The sequence below is a fragment of the Eulemur rufifrons genome, chromosome 1 (genome assembly GCF_041146395.1).
Source record: "Eulemur rufifrons isolate Redbay chromosome 1, OSU_ERuf_1, whole genome shotgun sequence".
In the NCBI taxonomy this organism is placed as follows: Eukaryota; Metazoa; Chordata; class Mammalia; order Primates; family Lemuridae; genus Eulemur; species Eulemur rufifrons.
In genome coordinates, this window is record NC_090983.1 from 7,478,694 (window position 1) to 7,499,199 (window position 20,506).

The 20,506-nt window shown below is 39.3% G+C and overlaps 1 protein-coding gene across 2 annotated transcripts in view; it reads left to right on the plus strand.

The window, feature by feature from the left end:
- The first annotated feature begins 79 nt into the window (after window positions 1-79).
- Window positions 80-20,506, plus strand: part of PDE6D (phosphodiesterase 6D) — a 54,168-nt gene continuing 33,741 nt past the window's right edge. For both annotated transcript variants that reach the window (XM_069466136.1, XM_069466147.1), the window contains exon 1: window positions 80-299. In XM_069466136.1, the coding sequence (XP_069322237.1) occupies window positions 250-299 (50 nt within the window). In that variant the 5' untranslated portion in view covers window positions 80-249. The remainder of the gene's footprint in view (window positions 300-20,506) is intronic.

Consider the following 20,506-nt stretch of genomic DNA (forward strand, 5'->3'; position numbering starts at 1 on the left):
TATCAGGATGCCAATCGTCGAGGCAGGCTGTCCATTGGCTTCGTGACTGGCGCTCCGAGGCTAGGGGGAAGGAGAAGGGATCAGGGGCGGGAGCTGAGGGGAGGGAAAGGCCGGTCAGGGTCTAGCCGCTGTTGCTGCTCGCCCGACGTCTCCAGGGCCGGCTCCGGCTGTGTTATCGGCTCCTAGGCACCGTGGGAGAGAGGCTCCGACGACCAGAGTGAGAGAGCCACGGGCGGCGGCCGCCGCATCATGTCAACCAAGGACGAGCGGGCCAGGGAGATCCTGAGGGGCTTCAAACTGTATCCGCTCTGCAGCGGGGCGGGGCCGGGAGGACTTGGGAGGCGGCTGCTCCCTGAGGAGACTGGCCAGGGGCGGGGGCTGTGCCAAGTGGGCACTGGAGAAGGAGGGCAGCGAGCAAGGAGAGGAGAGGAACGGTGTGCTGGGCCCCCGGCGGGACCGGGCGCGGGAGGCGGGCACAGGGGCGTCCTGAGGGAGAAAGGGGAGGTTGACGGGAGCCCCGGGGCGTGGAGGCGGGTGAACCTGGGGGACAGGGCTTCGAGAGGCGCCGGACGTCGGAAACCGGTGCCGGAGAGGCCGGCTGAGTTTGGAGCTCCGGCCGGCACCCGGAGGCCAGAAGTGGGCTTCGGCCCGCAGGGAAGGGCTGAGGGGGCGCGGTGGGTTGATCTCGAAGCCTAGAAGCCTCTTTGGCGGGAAGCCCACCGCAGGAGCAGGGAAAAGTGACTTTGTGTGGGACAAATGCAAATGCTTGTGTTAACGTCTCTCAGGTCCCCTAGCCTATCCCACCCCCGTCTTGTTTCCTTCCACAACTTCTTTTCCTCACTTGTGGCTTCCTCCAGGGCGAGAGTAGTAAAGGGAGGCGGAAAAAGAGAAGTCTAAGATCGACCTCGTCTTAACTGTCTCTTGGCTTTTTGAGGCGTTGAATGGTCTCCCATTCTCCCCTCAGCTCCTCAGTTTTCTTTCCAGCAAGATGAGGACCATGAGCTTGTGCGTGGGATGCCTTGTGCTGGGACTAAAGGTATCTTTGCTGGCTCCTTTTGGAAGGGTTAACGCCGAGCTACGGTGGAGCTGTCCAGCAATGATTTGATGTCATTGGGGACAGGTAGGATATAGAAATCGTTGCCTCAGGCCTGTTGTGGTGTCGCTTTTGCAACCTTTTCTCCTTAATGTGGTAAGAAAGCTTTGTGTATTAACGGAATGTTAGTCTGTGATTACAGATGATGAAGATGAAAAAATGCGATTTTATATATTGCAATTTTAAATTCTCCTGCTGACCTTAATCTCTTCTTATATCCTATGTATAGAGTATGTAATATTCTTAAATTTCTCTCTCAGTGAAAATGCAGTCATCATTGTAGGGCTCCTCCCCCGGAGGTTTAGTAAAACACTGTTCTCTGAGCCACCTGTTGTATTTTCACAATGCCCATTTCACCCCTGCAAATTTTAATTGCTTTGCCATAATCAGAAACCAAGTTGGTTATCAATTTTAGACCACAGTGCAAAAAAGGTACAGGAAATTTTGGATGTACAAATTAAATTTTTCAAATGGAACCTGACATGCTATGCTTTTTTAAAAACTGAAGGCTGTATCGCCTTTGCATACTACCATGTGTGATAAACTTTCTGTACTTTTATGTAATGAAGTTTGGTAACAGCCTCTGTTATAGTTCCATGTACCTTTCTGTGTTTCTTTTCATAATGGAGCATATAAGTAGATAGGGATCACTGAAGTGTTAGAAAAGCTAGGACATGGATTTTATTTTTCCCTTGAGTAATTTTTTTTTTTTTTTTTTTTTTTTTGAGACAGAGTCTCACTTTGTTGCCCAGGCTAGAGTGAGTGCCGTGGCGTCTGCCTAGCTCACAGCAACCTCAAACTCCTGAGCTCAAGGGATCCTCCTGTCTCAGCCTCCCGAGTAGTTGGGACTACAGGCATGCACCACCATGCCTGGCTAATTTTTTTTTTTTTCTATATATATATTTTTAGCTGTCCATATAATTTCTTTCTATTTTTAGTAGAGATGGGGTCTCGCTCTTGCTCAGGCTGGTCTTGAACTCCTGAGCTCAAACGATCCGCCCACCTCGGCCTCCCAGAGTGCTAGGATTACAGGCATGAGCCACCGCGCCCGGCCTCCCTTGAGTAATTTATTGTGTTACTTAACATGTATGCTGTAGACAGTAAACTAGAGGCTATGGAGAATTTTGAGATTTCAGAAACAATGTTTTCCTTTAATTAGAATTAACATATTTCTAAAAACAAGAAAAGTCTTTTTAATGGCTTTTGAAAACAGAAAATTTGAGCTTGTCACCTTCAGTCTTTGCTCTTGAACCTATTGAGCAAGAGGCTTAGGTACAAATATGGAAAAGAGTAGAAAGCAGAATCTGTGTCAGCCCACTAGAAGGAAAAATGAATTAACCAATTCAGTGATGTTAGTGTATCAAGAAACAGGCTTTGCCCTGTAATCCTAACACTTTGGGAGGCTGAGATGGGAGGGTCACTTGAGCCATGAGTTTGAAACCAGCCTGAGCAACATAGCAAGACCCTGTCTCTACAAAAAAATTTTAAAACTTAGCCAGGCGTGGTGGCATGTGCTTGTAGTCCCAGCTACTCGGCAGGCTGAGGCAGGAGGATCGCTTAAGCCCAGAAGTTGGATGAGCTATGATGATGCCACTGCACTCCAGCCTGGGTAACAGAGTGAGAGCCTGTCTCCAAAAAAATAAATAAATAGAAAGAAAGACAAAGCTTGACCTGAGCTGATTGAATCCTGAAACACAAGGGGAAACAACAGCCACATAAAAAAGTTAGCATGGAAGCAAAGGAATGCTCATCCTCTGGTACCCTTTACTGACACCTGAGGATTAAGAGAAGAAAGGAAAGCAGGAACTTCAGGATATGCTACTATCTCCAGGAAAAAATAAAATTAATGTTTTAGTAAGAAACTGTTACCTACCTTTTATTTTGTAAGTGGTTTTTCTGAACTTTCTGGTTCTGTAAGAGTAACTTATTACTACAAAAAGAAAGCACCATTATGTTCTCCCACCAACACTGTTGACAATAGTCAATTTTCCACATAGATTATGTCAGTCATTTTTATTTTTGCCAATTTAGACAACAAATGATATCTTAGTTTGTATTTTCCTGGATCCCTAGGTCCCTACAGCGGTAATGTAGCAGAGTGGTTAAGAGCTATACTGGACTGGGAATCTATACTGCCAGAATTGGAGTTCTAGACCTACATTCCTAGTTGTGTGTCCCTGAGCAACTTCTTTAACCTGTGCCTCAATTTCCTCAATTGCAAAATGGGGATAATAATAGAACCTACCTCATGGGGTTGTTGTGAGAGTAAATTAGAGCATATCTAAAGCATTTAAAGAAGTACTTCATGCATAGTAAGCATTCTGTCTTAGCTATTACTGTTGTTATCAGAGAAGTTGCAAATCTCCCCTGTTTGGCCATTTATTTTTCTTCTGTGAATTGCTTGTTAATTTTGGTTTTGCCTATTTTACTATTGAGTTGTTTATTTTTCTTATTACTTTGTAGGTGTTCTTTATATAATATAATATCAATCCTTTCCCTGATAGGTATGTTGCAATTATTTTTATCTTGATATAATGCATCTTTCCTTTTTCTGTTGAACAGAATTTTTAAATTATCATTTCAAATTTATCAATATTTTCCATCTGGCTTTTGCATTTTGTGTCTTGTTTAAGAAGACCTTCCATATCCCAAGATTAATTAAATATCTTCCTATCTTTTCTTCTCATTTCAATGTTTAGCTCTTTAATTCACCTGGAATGTATTTACGCATTTGGTGTGTGGTAGAAATCTAACTACTTCTGTTGTTTGGATAGCCAGGTGTCCCTGTACTATTTACTAAGTATTAGTAGTGTTAGTCCATCTTTTTCCCACCGTTTTAAAGTGCTGTCTTTGTCATATACTAAATTTTCATTATATTATACATGGGTTTATTTTTGGAATATTTCTGTTTCATTGATTCATTTGTTCTCCTGCCTGTACACATTTGGTTTAATTGTTATAGTTTTATAGTATGATTTAGTATAATGTACAGTCAGATTGGTCTGTCATGAACAGAATATGTGTGCTTAAAATCATAAGGTCCATATAAGTATTTGTGTCCCTTTTATTCACACAGAACCTTGTCTATATACCCATAATAGAAACTCAATAAGTATGAATTACATACGCATAAATCAGGTTAAGTATAGTCTGAGAGAATTCAGTATAAGCCTATGTATTTTCCTTAAGTTATTTCAAAGATAAAATATTTGTAAGATTTCTTTCTCATATCACTTCCACCCCATCCCACTTTTTTCAGCTCATACACATTAAGAGCCTTGCATTTCTTTCTTGTTTGTTAAAAGTGTAACATTTCCCAATTGTATACTAAAGTTATGAATGAAATATTGCTTGGGAAAAAAGAATGATTTTCCTACACAGGTTGTGGATTTTATCATTCCCCATTTTGTTTATTCAACAAAGGTCTTTTGGGTGACTGTTATATATAGGGCACTCTGCACTTGAAGGATACAAAAATGAATGAGTTACAGTCCCACCTGTCCAGAGGGTTAACCATCTTTATGTCTGTTTAGAAGAGATATCTTAAAAAGCAATGCATTTTTTGTTTCTTTGGGTTTGTTTTTTTTTGTTTTTTGTTTTTTTGAGACAGAGTCTTGCTCTGTTACCCAGGCTGGAGTATAGTGACCTCATCACAGCTCACTATAACCTCGACTCCTGGGCTCAAGTAATCCTCCTGGCTTGGCCTCCCAGAGTACTAGGATTACAGGTGTGAGCCACCGCACCTGGCACCTAAAAGCAATGAATTTTTAAAAATAGTGTTTAATTTTTCTGTTACAAACTCCAGCCACATAGAATGACCTCTGTAAATATCTTAATATAACCTTCTCACGTCACTAATGTTTAGTACATTTGCTTTTACAAAAATAGAATTACAAGTATTATTTTATAACTTACTTTGTTCACTTAATAATAAATTTACCATGTTCATAATTTCCAAAGAAAAATAGTTACTTTCACTTGCTTTCAGTGACATAGCTTTGTCACAGTACTCTTATATTAGCTTTCTAGTATAATCTGGAGTGTACTGTTACCTATTCAAATTACTTTTAGTCAACATAAATATGTAACTTTATTAAATTAATATCAAGAAACTGACAGACTGCCATAAGAAAGAATTGTACTTTTTTTTTTTTTTTTTGAGACAGAATCTCGCTCTGTTCCCCAGGCTAGAGTGCCTTGGTGTCAGCCTGGCTCACTGCAACCTCAAACTCCTGGGCTCCAGTGATCCTCCTGCCTCCGCCTCCCAAGTACCTGGGACTACAGGCATGCGCCACCACACCCGGCTAATTGTTTTCTATTTTTAGTAGAGATGGGGTCTCACTCTTGCTCAGGCTGGTCTTGAACTCCTGAGCTCCAGTGATCCTCCTGCCTCAGCCTCCCTGAGTGCTAGCATTACAGGCATGAGAATTGTACTTTTATGATTTCATTGTCTTTAATCTATCTGGAATTTGCTTTGGTATGAGGTATGAAGTAGTGATTTAGCTTTTTTTTCTTTTAAAAAAAAAGTTAACTAATTGTCTCAATTTATTTACTTATACTCCTGATACGAATATAATATCCAGAATATAAATGACTGCCTCCAAATGGATAAAATAAATATTTAACTCAAGATGGGCAAAGGATATGAACAAACAGTTCCCAGAAGGAAAAAAAAAAATGACCAATGAATAAATGAAGAGAGGCTCAACCTTATGAAAACAATATACTATCCCTTTATTCCCAGTTAATTGACAGAAATTTAGAAGATTGATAACAATCAATATGGACAACTTTTGGGGGAAAAGGACACACTTATTTGCTTTGTATGTATGTATAGCCTCTATAGACAGTAATTGGTATCTATCAGATGTTTACATGTAACTGCAGTAGAGCATAGAGCATGGACTCACTTCCAAGGTTCAGACTTCCTGCCTCTACCAGCGTGATCCTTGGCAGAGCACTCAATATAATATATATAATTATAATATATATCATATATATTATATATATAATATATATCAATATAATATATAATATTAATATAATAATTAATATAATAATTAATTATATTAATAATTAATAATAACAGTAGTGTTAATGTGACTATAAAGCCACTTATTTCTCTGAGATGTAACCAGTACCTTCATTCTGTTATTATATTTTTTTCCTGAGAAACTGTAATATTTCTGTTTTGCATCTGAAAAAATGATTCATTTAATAAGCACTGGTGTATACCTCGTGTTTATCTTGTCTAGGAATGAATCTTGTTCCAATTATGGCAGGTTAGCACAGTTTCGCTCAGAAGGTTTCTATAAGCATTTTTCACTTGTATTCTTGTATTTCCTCTCCCATAGTTTGGTCAAGGAGCTCCTGTAGCCTCTTTCTCATAGCACCTGATCTTTGACTTTGCTTCCAGTCAAAAATAGTTGGCTTTACGTCTTCTATTCACTTAAGTTTCCTTATTAGGAGTAATAAACTGTTGACCTTCTCTTGAATGTCAGTATTGCCTAGTACAATTGCCTTGGCCAAGTGTTAAAAGTGAATTTGAGGTTTATGATTTTCTTTTCTTTTTTTTTTTTGAGACACTAACTCTGTTGCCCAGGCTAGAGTGCCATGCACAGCCTAGCTCACAGCAACCTCAAACACCTGGGCTCAAGCGATCCTCCTGCCTCAGCCTCCCAAGTACCTGGGACTACAAGCATGTGCCACCATGCCCAGCTAATTTTTTCTATGTATATTTTTAGTTGTCCATATAATTTCTTTCTATTTTTAGTAGAGACGGGGTCTTGCTCTTGCTCAGGCTGGTCTCAAACTCCTGAGCTCAAACGATCCGCCCACCTCGGCCTCCCAGAGTGCTAGGATTACAGGCGTGAGCCACCGCGCCTGGCCTATGATTTTCTAAAATATGGTTTTTATCTATCAACCCAAGTTCTTGGAAAGCAACAAAAACATACTACTCAAACACAGATTACAGATAGTCTAGTCACAAATTCCATGTAGGTTATGATTGGTAGATTGTTTCCTCAGGCGATGGACTCTGAGAAGTTGTTATTGTTATCCTAAATGGATTAAGTGAATATAATGTCCTATTGATGATGTTACTTAGGGGTTTTTTTTTCCCCAGAATATTACGGGGGTACAAATGCTTTGGTCACATAAATTGCCTTTGCATCACCTGAGTCAGAGCTGCAAGCATGCCCATGCCCGAGACAGTGCGCGCCACACCCTAGGTGTGATTTTACCCATCCCCTCCTCCCCGCTCCCACCTGCCTGATCCCCTATGAATGTTATTTCCGTATGTGCACAGAAGTGTTGATCAGTTAGTACCAATTTATTGGTGAGTACATGTGGTGTTTGTTTTTCCATTCTTGTGACATTTCACTTAGAAGAATGGTCTCCAGTTCCATCCATTAATACAAGAAGTATTAGCTCACCATTTTTTTGTGGCTGAGTAGTACTCCATGGTATACATATACCACATTTTATTAATTCACTCATGCATTGATGGGCACTTGGGTCGCTTCCATGTCTTTGCAGTTGTGAATTGTGCTGCTATAAACATTTGGGTACAGATGTCTTTTTTATGGAATGTCGTTTTTTCCTTTGGGTAAATACCCAGTAGTGGGATTGCTGGATAGAATTTTTATTTATTTTATTTTATTTTATTTTTGAGACAAGGTCTCACTCTGTGGCCCAGGCTGGAGTGCAGTAGACTGATTACTGTTCACTGCAACTTCCAACTTCCAGGTTCAAGTGATCCTCCTGGCTCAGCCTCCTGAGTAGCTGGGACTACAGATGTACACCATGACACCTGACTAATTTTTTTATTTTTGTAGAGACAGACAAGGTCTCACTCTCTTGCTCAAGCTGATCTCAAACTCCTTGGCTCAAGTGACCCTCCTACCTCAGCCTCCTAAAGTGCTGGGATTATAGGTGTGAGCCACCACATCTGGCCTATTTAGGGTTTTTAAACAGACATTCCTGCTTTTGCTTTTTGGGAGAAATTTGAAGTATAATTAGATGCTTCTAGTCTTCTTCAGACCTTATAAGTTTCTTCCTAGGATTGTGTATATAGTTTGTAGTGAAACATTGAATTGTCAAGGTTTCAAGAACAGTTGCTTTTGACCTGCTGATAATTTTGAAGCTGGGAATAAAAGCAAATATGTTTTCTTATAGTCCAATATCCATAAAGATCTCAGTGGATTGGACTAAAGAAGCATGCTGTTTATGGTAAGAAGGTGATGGTCTCACTGTAGGAACACACATGAGAGCTTGTTTAGTCAACGGTGAAGGAGGTTAGGAGAAAGTGGAGCTGGTCTTAGGGAGGGACACTTCAAACATGTCATACATTCACTACTTGTGGAACTGAGGGGAATTTAACCTAAAGATGAAAAGAGTTAGACAAGGGACATCAGTGTTCTCTTTTAAAGTTTAAGAAACTATTCTAGGCCAGGCGCAGTGGCTCACGCCTATAATCCTAGCACTCTGGGAGCCCAAGGCGGGAGGATCGCTCGGGGTCAGGAGTTGAAGACCAGCCTGAGCAAGAGCAAGACCCCGTATCTACTAAAAAAATAGAAAAAAATTAGCCAGGCATGGTGGCTCATGCCTGTAGTCCCAGCTACTTGGGAAGCTGAGGCAGAAGGATTGCTTGAGCCCAGGAGTTTGAGGTTGCTGTGAGCTAGGCTGATGCCATGGCACTCTAGCCCAGGCAACAGAGCAAGACTCTGTCTCAAAAAAAAAAAGAAAAGAAAACCTGTTCTAAAGAGGAAAAATTAAATGTTTGCTATATGGCTCTCAGAGGAAGTATAAGACTCAGGAGTACAGATTACAGGGGACAGAGTTTAGCCCAGTTTCCAACAATTAGAATTACCTGAAAAAAGACATTTTCCAGAAAGTATTTTAAGCAGCAGATGGGTGCCTGTATTAGAGTAGATGATCTCCAGAAGTACTCTAAAATCCTTTTCCAACACCACAATTCTTTGATTTGGTAACAAGCTTTCTTAGTTGACAACGATTTTTTTCAGTAAATATTTCTATTGAGATAGGATTAAATAAAATGGGCAAAACATTTTTCTGTGATTTGATGTAAAGCATCTGATATTGTTTCCTTCTTGCTTTTGGGATAGCTCTTTTGTTAGGCTCTCAGTACTGATGAAGTATTTTGTTTAGTTCGTTGTTGATACACTAATTCAGAGTCAAGGAGAAAAATAATTGCCTCTGAATTTAGAAAAAGTCTGGAGAACTAAACACAAATAGCTCTAATATAAATAACACTCTAAATAGAGACACAAGAGGAAAGGGGGTGGCCCAATAATATTTGATATTCCTATATGGTTTTCCAGTTTTTCAAAGAACTTTGATATATTAATGCATTATCACAACAACCCTGTACATTATTATCTCTACTTCATAGTTGAGGTAATTGAGGATCAGTGACTCTGTAACTCAAATAAAGGCAGAACCTTAATTTAAATCTTGTTTTGTCTTTCTACAAAGTCCATGTTTTCTACAGTACATCATGCTTCTATGGAGAATTTGTTTTGTTGCTATATTACTGAATTTGAGTACAAAATTTTTCTCGGTGTTTATTTTCACTTGAAAATTATTTTCTTCCATTGTGGTCATATCCCCTATATTATTCTTTGTTTTTCCTCAGCTGTCAGGTACAGGGGTCAAGGTTCAGCCCAGGATAATGAAGAATGTTTTAACACTTAGAGTTACCTGGAAAAAGAAAAAGACATTTTCCAGAAATTATTTAAGCAACAGATGGGTGTATTCTTGTTTTCATATTTTTTTCCATCTTAAATGCAGTCCTCTGTAGTTAAGAGATGGCCATTCATAGGAGTCTGATTAGCAACTTTAATGATGATCAAACATAGGAGGTTCTGGCTGGGCGTGGTGGCTCACGCCTGTAATCCTAGCACTCTGGGAGGCCGAGGCGGGCGGATCATTTGAGCTCAGGAGTTCGAGACCAGCCTGAGCAAGAGCAAGACCCCGTCTCTACTAAAAATAGAAAGAAATTATCTGGCCAACTAAAAATATATATAGAAAAAAATTAGCTGGGCATGGTGGCAATTGCCTGTAGTCCCAGCTACTTGGGAGGCTGAGGCAGGAGGATTGCTTGAGCCCAGGAGTTTGAGGTTGCTGTGAGCTAGGCTGACACCATGGCACTCTAGCCTGAGCAACAGAGTGAGACTCTGTCTCAAAAAGAAAAAAAAAACCATAGCTGTTCAAATGTATTATGCTTGCTATTACATCATTACAATCATTATTTATATTTACACTCTAGCTTAGACATCTGAAAGGCTTTTTTCACAATTCTGGGGAGTAATCATGACTATTGGAGTGACAACAGAGGAAACTCCCTAGATGACACTTACATTCCCTTTGAAAATCAAAATCATCTTTTGCTTTGCTTTTATCTTTTAAAAGAGTTATAATTTGAGGAAGTTGATTTCTCTCTCCATACTGTAGCATTTTTTAAAACTAGGTGAAATTCAGAAATCTCCAAATACAGATTTTGATAAGATTCCAGGCAATAGCCCTATGCCTCCAAATAACATGAAAGAAACAGTGGCTCTTTGGGGAACACGCTCTTGGGAAAGGGCCTTGTATTATCTCTTCTTCAATCAGTAGGTGCCGGGAAACAAATAAAATTGCAAAGGGAGTCTCTAAGAATCTCTTTGGTTATGTCTCTTCTAGCTTGTTTCTGACTAGTTTCAGGCACATAACTGCACATGTTGGTAGGATAATGGACTTACTAGAAAAAGAAAGGTTGGTTTCATTGTTTGACTTTGCTAGTGAGAAGACTGTGTTATGTTTCAAATACTGATCTTTTTCTCATTACTAAATTACTTGCCTCCACTGTTTCCCAGGCCAGTTTGAATTTTGATTGTATACTTTCCAAGCACAGTAACTTTGCCAGCACCAGAGTATTGTTTCACAGGGATATCACCACTGATTACAGTGCTGCATATTATGTTTCAAGGATACTGAAACCTGGGTTCTCAGGAATCCATTTATATTTTCTCACCTTGTGCCCCATAAATGGCAAAATTACCCAGACATTATTGGGTGGAGAAATATGTTTAAATGTCTGCGAATTAGCATTGGTTCTTAATGTACTAAAAGGATGCTCTGTATAACCAACACTATGGCAGAAGCAGCATAGAAGGAGGACTTTAACAGAAGTGGTATTTAAGAATTAATGAAGGTGGGGCCGGGCGCGGTGGCTCACGCCTGTAATCCTAGCTCTCTGGGAGGCCGAGGTGGGCGGATCGTTTGAGCTCAGGAGTTCGAGACCAGCCTGAGCAAGAGCGAGACCCCACCTCTACTAAAAATAGAAAGAAATTATATGGACAGCTAAAAAATATATATAGAAAAAATTAGCCGGGCATGGTGGCACATGCCTGTAGTCCCAGCTACTCGGGAGGCTGAGACAGGAGGATCGCTTGAGCTCAGGAGTTTGAGGTTGCTGTGAGCTAGGCTGACGCCACGGCACTCACTCTAGCCTGGGCAACAGAGTGAGACTCTGTCTCAAAAAAAAAAAAAAAAAAAAAAAAAAAAAAAAAAAAAAAAAAAAAAAAGAATTAATGAAGGTGGGAATAAGAGAAAGAAATGAGTTCAGAAAGTGAACAAGGAGGACAGTTTTAGAGGGGAGAGATCATAATGGCAGTGTTAAAAGATAGAGAATAAAAAGAAGAAAAGCCACAACCAAAATCTAGGAAAGCAGAGCAAAAAAAGGCATTCCTATCACAAAAATGTTCAGGATACCACCAATAGAAACTCCCGTTTTTTACTGCTAGTCATTACAGTTTCTTCCACCTCAAAGAAATGAAGAGGAAGAGGTTTTACTTTGTGCCTGTGACCTTGGTATTGAAACTTTGCCTCATATTCCTCTGGTCAGCCATGGTAGACATTAGCATATATCATTATATGCTTAGTCAGCCATTTTGCCTGAAAAATCTACTAACCTTGAAATTACTCAGAGCCACATGCCCATATATAATTTACAAGTACTCTATCAAGTCATGAATTCAAACAATGCAGAATGGGCTTTTAAATTCTAATATGTTTTTACCTGCAATTCAGCTGACTGACTCGGCCTGTTCTCCTTAGGGAGAGTGGGGTTTTTTGGTTTGTTTCTTGGTTTTTGCTGAGCTCCAGCTTTAAGTTCTCCTTTCTACAGCCTGCTGAACCCTGAAAGCAGCTATCCTGGTTTGTCTTCTAGATACTCTTCAATGAGCCTTGCTTTCTGGTTGCTCAGCTTGAAAGAGAATTCTAATAAACCCTTCCGACTTGCTCTCTGATGCTTAGTGTGGTTCAACACATATTTGAGTGCCAGTTATGTGCTGAGCACTGAGAAGAGAAAGATAATACAGTGTCAGTGGAATTTGCCTTGCAAACTTATGTATACACAGAACACTCTGATAAGTACTATGACACAGGTAGTGTCAAGTGTTGGGGATAGGAGGTGACATTGGAACAGACAGCACTCTGGGGAATGGAATGGATGACAGAGGCCGGACTCAGTGTCTTCCTCTGATAAGCATTGATTTGCCATCTTGACTTCTTCACCCCAGGGATATAGCCATTTGTTATACCTGTTGGCCTCCTGGTTGCCTGTTGATTTCCTGTTCTTTATCAAAATGTCCTTTCTGTTGACACTACCTCCCTATCTCGTCTTTCTCTATTGTCCTTTTAACCTATCAGTAGCTCATTTTTTGAAAATCAGTATTACCCAAACCTATTTACAAAGCCTAAACTTTATATGTTCCTCAGAAATGTGTATGTCTGAAGATGGAAGGACTTTTTTAATTGGACATTCACACAGGACTAGACTGACAACTTGTCAAGAACAGAAGTCTTGTTCTTCCTAACCCCTAGAACAATGCTACTTAAACTATTACTGGCAAAGAACCAGGATTTTGCTTCTAATCCTTCACAGATCGATATTTTTATAAGATACAATAAAATGAATTATTAGAAAAATGACACAAAACAAAAGTAAAAAACTATTATTAGAATCAACAAACAGGCCGGGCGCGGTGGCTCACGCCTGTAATCCTAGCACTCTGGGAGGCCGAGGTGGGCGGATCGTTTGAGCTCAGGAGTTCGAGACCAGCCTGAGCAAGAGCGAGACCCCATCTCTACTAAAAATGGAAAGAAATTATATGGACAGCTAAAAATATATATGGAAAAAATTAACCGGGCATGGTGGTGCATGCCTGTAGTCCCAGCTACTTGGGAGGCTGAGACAGGAGGATCCCTTGAGCTCAGGAGTTTGAGGTTGCTGTGAGCTAGGCTGACGCCACGGCACTCACTCTAGCCTGGGCAACAGAGTGAGACTCTGTCTCAAAAAAAAAAAAAAAAAAGAATCAACAAACAAATTGCTGAATTGCTGTTAAAAATTTTAAACACATGTCACAGACCAGTACCAGTCTATGGACCACATTCTGAGTAACATAGCTGTGGAATCCCTAATACAACTTGTGCCTGGTACATAGTAGTACCTCAATACATGTTTGGACAATAAATATGTCAATGAGATAGAGTAATTATAGTAGTAGGCAAGGAAAAAAGGACATAGGAGCCCTCTTTGGAGAGTTGGAGGGAAATGTAAATAGTACTACAATAACGTTACCTTCCATGTACAACAAACTTTTTCTCATCATTCTCTCTGAACATTGTCCCTTTGGCTCTCTAGCAAGGTAGATAGACACATACTAATAAATCCCTGTGAGAATTTCTGAGAAATATACTTTTGGTCTTGCTGAGTATGTAAAATTTACTCTAAATGACTGCATAAAGATGGTAACCTGCTTATCTGAACTAGCTCTCATGAGCAGATCTACAGTTAGCTAGGATTGATTTCAAATATTAACACCTGTTCTCAAAACCAATACATGTCTCCATGTTACAATATAAACTATACTGCCAGATGCTTTCCCTGAGATGTTGTTTCCTCTGTGTCCTCTCAGAGGATTAGTTGAATAGGGTAAGAAATCTTTTTATCAAAAACTTTGAAATGAACAAACAAGTCTTCTATGTTAATTAAGATAATTTCAGGTTGCTTACAACATTGTAAATCTTTAGTTCTTAAAACCAAACTGTAAGTTCTTGAATCCCCATTAGATAAAGAAATTAATGGTATCATTTAGGAATAGAAAAGCACTGAATCTGTTAATATTTTTTAGTAGTCACACACATAGCTGTACTCAAAAGGAGATACTTAAGCTCAAAATATTTAGATGAGATTAGGTGCATTCAGAGTGATGTAGCCATAGTTTAAGCTCAAAATATTTAAATGGAACTTAAAATAGGGAATTTTTATTGTCATAAATAGAATTTTGTTTCCGGCTTGAATTAGTACGGCTTTGATAACTTGATGCTGCTCATACCTGCAATCCCAACACTTTGGGAGGCCAAGGCAGGAGGATTGCTTGAGCCCAGGAGTTTGCGGTTACAGTGAGCTATGATTGCACCATTGTACTCCAGCCTGGATGACAGAGTGAGACCCTGTCTCTAAAAAAATAAAATAAAATAACTTGATACATCTTTCTTATTTTTACTTTTTTTTTTTTTTCTGTAGGCCACTCTGTGATCAGATCATCCTCATTCTTTACTAAGCATATCCCAAGAGAACATTGTTAGGAAGGACAAAAGGACCATTTCCATGGTGCATTTGTGGGGTCTACTTGCCTTTTTCACCTTCTCATCAGTTCCTTTAGCTCTTCTAGTTCTGGAGGCATGTCCTCACAAAGGTACTCAGGACCCTGCAGCTGCCTGAAGCCACTCTCTTCCCAAGGGTATGTAGTGTAGACAGACCTCTGTCTGAATGCTAGCTATATTATTTACCAGCTGTGAGTTCCTGAGAAAGGTATTTAACCTCTGGGAGCACCACTGTTTCATGTGGGTGTGAGTATTAAATGATATAAAACTGAAAAATAGAGGGGTTCTTAGCACAAGCACTTGGCATGTATTTTGAATATAGATACTCAAATATTCGTTCTTTTACCCTGCCTTCTGATTCTTTGAGGACTTCCATTAAGCTGTGAGTATAGCTACATACCAGATAAGGCTGGAAATATTGTTCACTTTTTCCCTTATGCTGTCTAAAGTTATCAAGTTAAGACTGTTAGGAAGCTAGCCCCTGAGAAATGCAAAGGAATGAAGACTTTTTTAAAATCTGCATTGATAATGAGGTATAGGTTAAGAATTATTGACCTTTATAGCCATTGTTAGGCTAACAGAATCACTTGGATTTCCCTTTGCCTTTGGATATTTTATAGAAACTCAGAAGAGAGAGTAGAACCTCAGTCTTAGACTCATTTCTGTTCTCTCAATTCTAATGTACTCAAGGACTGGGTTGTCAGGCAACCCTTTTTGTCAATTGAATGTAAAAGAAACCAACCCCTCAAATGGCACTAGATCTGTTACTTGGATATTGCTGTGGCTTTACCAATTTTATATAGTTTTATGTGGTTCAAAAAAAATTCCAGTTAATTTCTGGAAAGTATGCCTTAGCTAGAATATAGTGTCTCTAATCCTGCAATGTGTCCTCTTTGTAAATATGTCTTTTACCCACCAAGGATATACTAAAAAGATCAAGGGGCCGGGCGCGGTGGCTCACGCCTGTAATCCTAGCACTCTGGGAGGCCGAGGTGGGCGGATCATTTGAGCTCAGGAGTTCGAGACCAGCCTGAGCAAGAGCGAGACCCCATCTCTACTAAAAATAGAAAGAAATTATATGGACAGCTAAAAATATATATATAGAAAAAAAAAAAATTAGCCGGGCATGGTGGTGCATGCCTGTAGTCCCAGCTACTTGGGAGGCTGAGACAGGAGGATCGCTTGAGCTCAGGAGTTTGAGGTTGCTGTGAGCTAGGCTGACGCCACGGCACTCACTCTAGCCTGGGCAACAGAGTGAGACTCTGTCTCAAAAAAAAAAAAAATAAAAAAAAATAAAAAATAAAAAAGATCAAGGATCAGGGACCCCAAAAGTATATGAGTTCTGACCTATGGAATACACAAGCAGCATACTCTGAGTTGGCATTCCACAACATCAATAGGTATCCTGTATCCTGCAGTATTTGGAAGTGCCCTTCTTGCCTCTGTCCTGGAGGGACTTGTACCATGAGTTTAGAGATCATGACTTATTCATCTTGTATTGCCTAGTCTCTCCCTGGTACAAACTGGGTATGCAGGATAGCTGCGAGTATTATATAAATGTTAAAAGCATAGACATTGAAATCAGGCCGTCAGAAACTTAACTTTACCACTTACTGGTTTTGTATAATGAAATAAAGCAAAAAGTTACCATCCCCAAACCACAGATTCCTCATCCATATAAGGGCTATAACAGGCCGGGCACCGTGGCTCACGCCTGTAATCCTAGTACTCTGGGAGGCCAACGCAGGCGAATGGTTTGAGCTCAGGAGTTCGAGACCAGCCTGAGCAAGAGCCAGACCCCATATCTACTAAAAATAGAAAGAAATTATCTGGACAACTAAAAATATATAGAAAAAATAAGCCGGGCATGGTGGCACATGCCAGCAGTCCCAGATACTCGGGAGGCTGAGGCAGAAGGATCACTTGAGCCCAGGAGTTTCAGGTTGCTGTGAGCTAGGCTAATGCCACAGCACTCAAGCCCAGGGAACAGAGTGAGACTGTCTAAAAAAAAAAAAAAAAAAAAGTCTATAACAATAATGCCTATTTTTTAGGGGTGTGAGATTAATTTAGATATGGATAATATCTAAATTATTAGCACAATATCTGGTACTCAATACATGTTAGCCATCATCATTATATAGTAAACAAGTGCTGAATGTAAAGATTGCTTACATTTCTGCCAAGGATTCTTACACCCAAGAGGTGTGTAACATGAATCACCTGACAACAGAATTCTTTCCATTTTTGGTAAAGTTTTCCCCGTTAGTTTCTTCTATTCATTTAAACAGAAATTTACTTAGAGAAGGACCATCTGATAAAGTGTACCAGCTGATTCATGTAATTGTTCTAGATAATTTTATGTGAAGGTTTTCCTATTTTATTATTTTTAGAAATTATTTTGGAGGAATAAAGGTCTGTTGCTGATTTATGGATATTTTTATATTAAATGTTTACTATGTTCTAGAAAATGTACTAAACATTTCCAGTTTCCATGGGAAAGCCCTCAGGAAAAAACACTTTTTCCTTTTTTTTGTTTTGTTTTGTTTTGTTTTGGTTGTATCTCTAGTGAAGTCTGTCTGGAAGTTTAGAAATTCACAGAAGGATATTGCCAAGAAGATACAAAGGGACCAAAGGGACCCCATGTTTGAGCTTCTTGGTGTTCTTTCTGCTCACAAAGAGAAGCATTTGGGCAAATAGTTTACTATTTGTTGTTGGTTCCTAAAGCACTGCCAGGGGATACTTATACTCCTGGGATCTCTTCTATGTCCCCAGGAGGGAGTTGATGGAACATGGTTATTAATCTATACCAACTTCAGTTTATTATTTGTACTGGTTCCCAAACATGTTTTTGGCAGAGAAATAGATTCTGCAGATCCCCTCATAATGCTTCCTTGTCCCTTTCCAGCACTCTAGCCAAGGGTTTTATTTTTTCCATAACAATTTTTTAGACATTTGATCTTTTTTCTCACTGCCCACCTCTCTTCTCCCCCCTGCTTACTTGCCCTCCTTTGTGCACACAAATACATAAGCTCCAATGATTGTTTTTACCCCTGAAAAATGTTTCATTCCAAATCTTTCCAATCCCTAAAATCTTATTTTCTGGAAACACCTTTTAATTCCCAGCCTCAACTCTTCATTCATCCACTGTAGACTACCCCTTCCTGCCTGGTGGTATAGAGTATGGGCTTCAGTAGCTAAAATTTTTTTCTTTCTGTTTTTTAAGAGAATTTTCTTTCCCATAACCCTAAAGCTACTCAAGATATGGTCCCTGTGCCAGTAACATTGGCATCACCTGGAAACTGGTTAGAAATGCAGAATCTTAGGCCCTACCCCAGATCTACTGAATCAGAATCTGTATTTTAATAAGATCCCCAGGTGAATTGTATGCACATGAAAGAAGGTCCTGTTGTAAATCACCTTTTCCTCAAGGGGGTGTGGGGAGAATTCTGTCAAGTAGTGACTCAACCCTGGCTTCAGTGGAATCAGTTGGGGAACTTTGAAAAATACTGATGCCTGGCTCCACCTCCGAAGTTCTGGTTGGTCTAGTGGGTCTGGTCCAGGCTTTGAGAGTTTTAAAAGTTCCTCAGGTGATTCTAATATGCAGCCAAAGCTGAAAACCACTGTTGTACATGAATCTTATAATTTACTCTAGTTTCTTAGAATATTGCCTATATATATATATATATATATACACACACACACACATTGATGCAAGGCTAATGAACATATTTTTGTCAATTACATTTATGGGGGAAATATATCTGCATAGAAAAAAATTATAAATATATACTTCAAAATATTAAATGATAATCTCTGGGTTGTAAGATTACAGCTATCTCTTATTTTTTTGTCCTTTATTTTCCCAACTTTCTATAATAGTCATGGATTCCTTTGGTAAAGAATCTTTATATGTATAAATATACTTTTTAATAAATGATCACATAATACATGTCTTATAAACTGCTTTTTAATTTTTTAAAACTTTTTATTCTGCTTTTTCATGTATCAATATAAACATTTTCTCATACCTTAAATATCATTTGCATAGGGTTTTATATTGTTTAAAATGAATCCTGACCCAGGATAACTGGATTTTTAACTTAAAAAGTATATTTCCTGACATCTAGTCACGATGGCAAACACAAGAAAAGGAAAAAAAAAGTATATTTCCATGCTGATATGGAGTCTTTAAGAGATTGACTTTTTAATACTTGGAAACCTTCAGTGCTTAGAAGCTATCCTTGTCCACAGAAGGGGAGATGTTTAAAAGGTGATGTCACAGTGAGATCAAATCAGACCTTCCCAGAGGCTTTTGCAACTATTCTCGATTGAGTACTAGCATTTTTTTTTTTTTTTTGAGTGCTTAAACCTAACACATAAAACTTGACTTTACTGTCTCGGAAGATGCTACACCACAGGGATGCTGCATCAGAAGATGCTACACCACCAAACATTCATAATGATGTTTGGATTGCAACCTGTGGTCTTACTGGAGGGAATTATACTTCTAAACTTCTTCTTCAAATCCTTGGTTTAGTTGGAATTGTGCTTCAAGTACCCCTTACAGTTTGAATTTCCTCTGCATTAGTATGTATATTATGATATGGAAAGCTGGAAAATCCTTAAAGCAGCATCTTGAAAACCTCAGTGGTATGTGGTTGGTAAAACTATTTTGTAATCAAAGAAAATCAAGTATATCCTCTTTCCCAAACTTTTGGGAATATATACCAGTCCTACAACTTCAAAAGAAAAAAAAATGATCTGCCCATAAAACTGTTCTATTCTTCTTTTTTTTTTTTTTTTAATTTGAGACAGTCTCGCTCTGTCACCTGGGTTAGAGTGCCATGGCGTCAGCCTAGCTCACAGCAACCTCAAACTCCTGGGCTCAAGCGATCCTCCTGCCTCAGCCTCCCAAGTAGCTAGGACTACAGGCACATACCACCACACCCAGCTAATTGTTTTTTTAATTTTTTAATCTCACTATGTTAGGCTGGTCTCCCTATCTCAGCCTCCCAAGTGCTGGGATTGTAGGTGTAAGTCACCATGGCCAGCCAAATTGGGGAACCTTTTTAAAGACGCACAATGCCTTACTCTTTAGGAAAAAAAAGCTCTATTAGTCATATGTTCATCCCTTTTAACCTTTCTCTACCGGAATCTATACATAAAAGGTCAGAAATACGCAGTTTTTATTTTCAGAGAAATAGGCTTAATATTTTATTCACAGAGTTGAGTTGCAACAGCTTTTAAACGTGGAATTCTTAAGGAGAAAGATTACAAGTCACTTCATGATCTAAAGACTTCAGAAGCTGTACCTGTTGAATAAGATTATGACAGGATGTATACTCCTTTGAGCAGTGTTTGATCTGAGTTTGTACCTTAATCTGAGACTATAGCCCTATCAACCTTGGCTATCTTGTCTGGGTATGCAAATCAGGAAGAGACACCTAGGTATGGCACAGTACTGAAAAGTGATACATTAGTGAGTGGATATTCAGCTTTGGAGGCATGTTTTAGACACTGATACTTATCTAATCTTATAAGACCTGATCACAGGCAAGCTGAAGATGGTATTTTGTACAAGCCTCAATTATAGATAGTTCTCATATCGCCTTGCAATTATTCTTTTACCTGGTGGTTTTCCCTACCTGGTAAACTGCAGGGACCATGTCTTATTAACCATAGTATATCCTAGCCCTGAGCCTAAAACTCATAAGTGTTGAGTAAATGTTGGATAAATGAAAT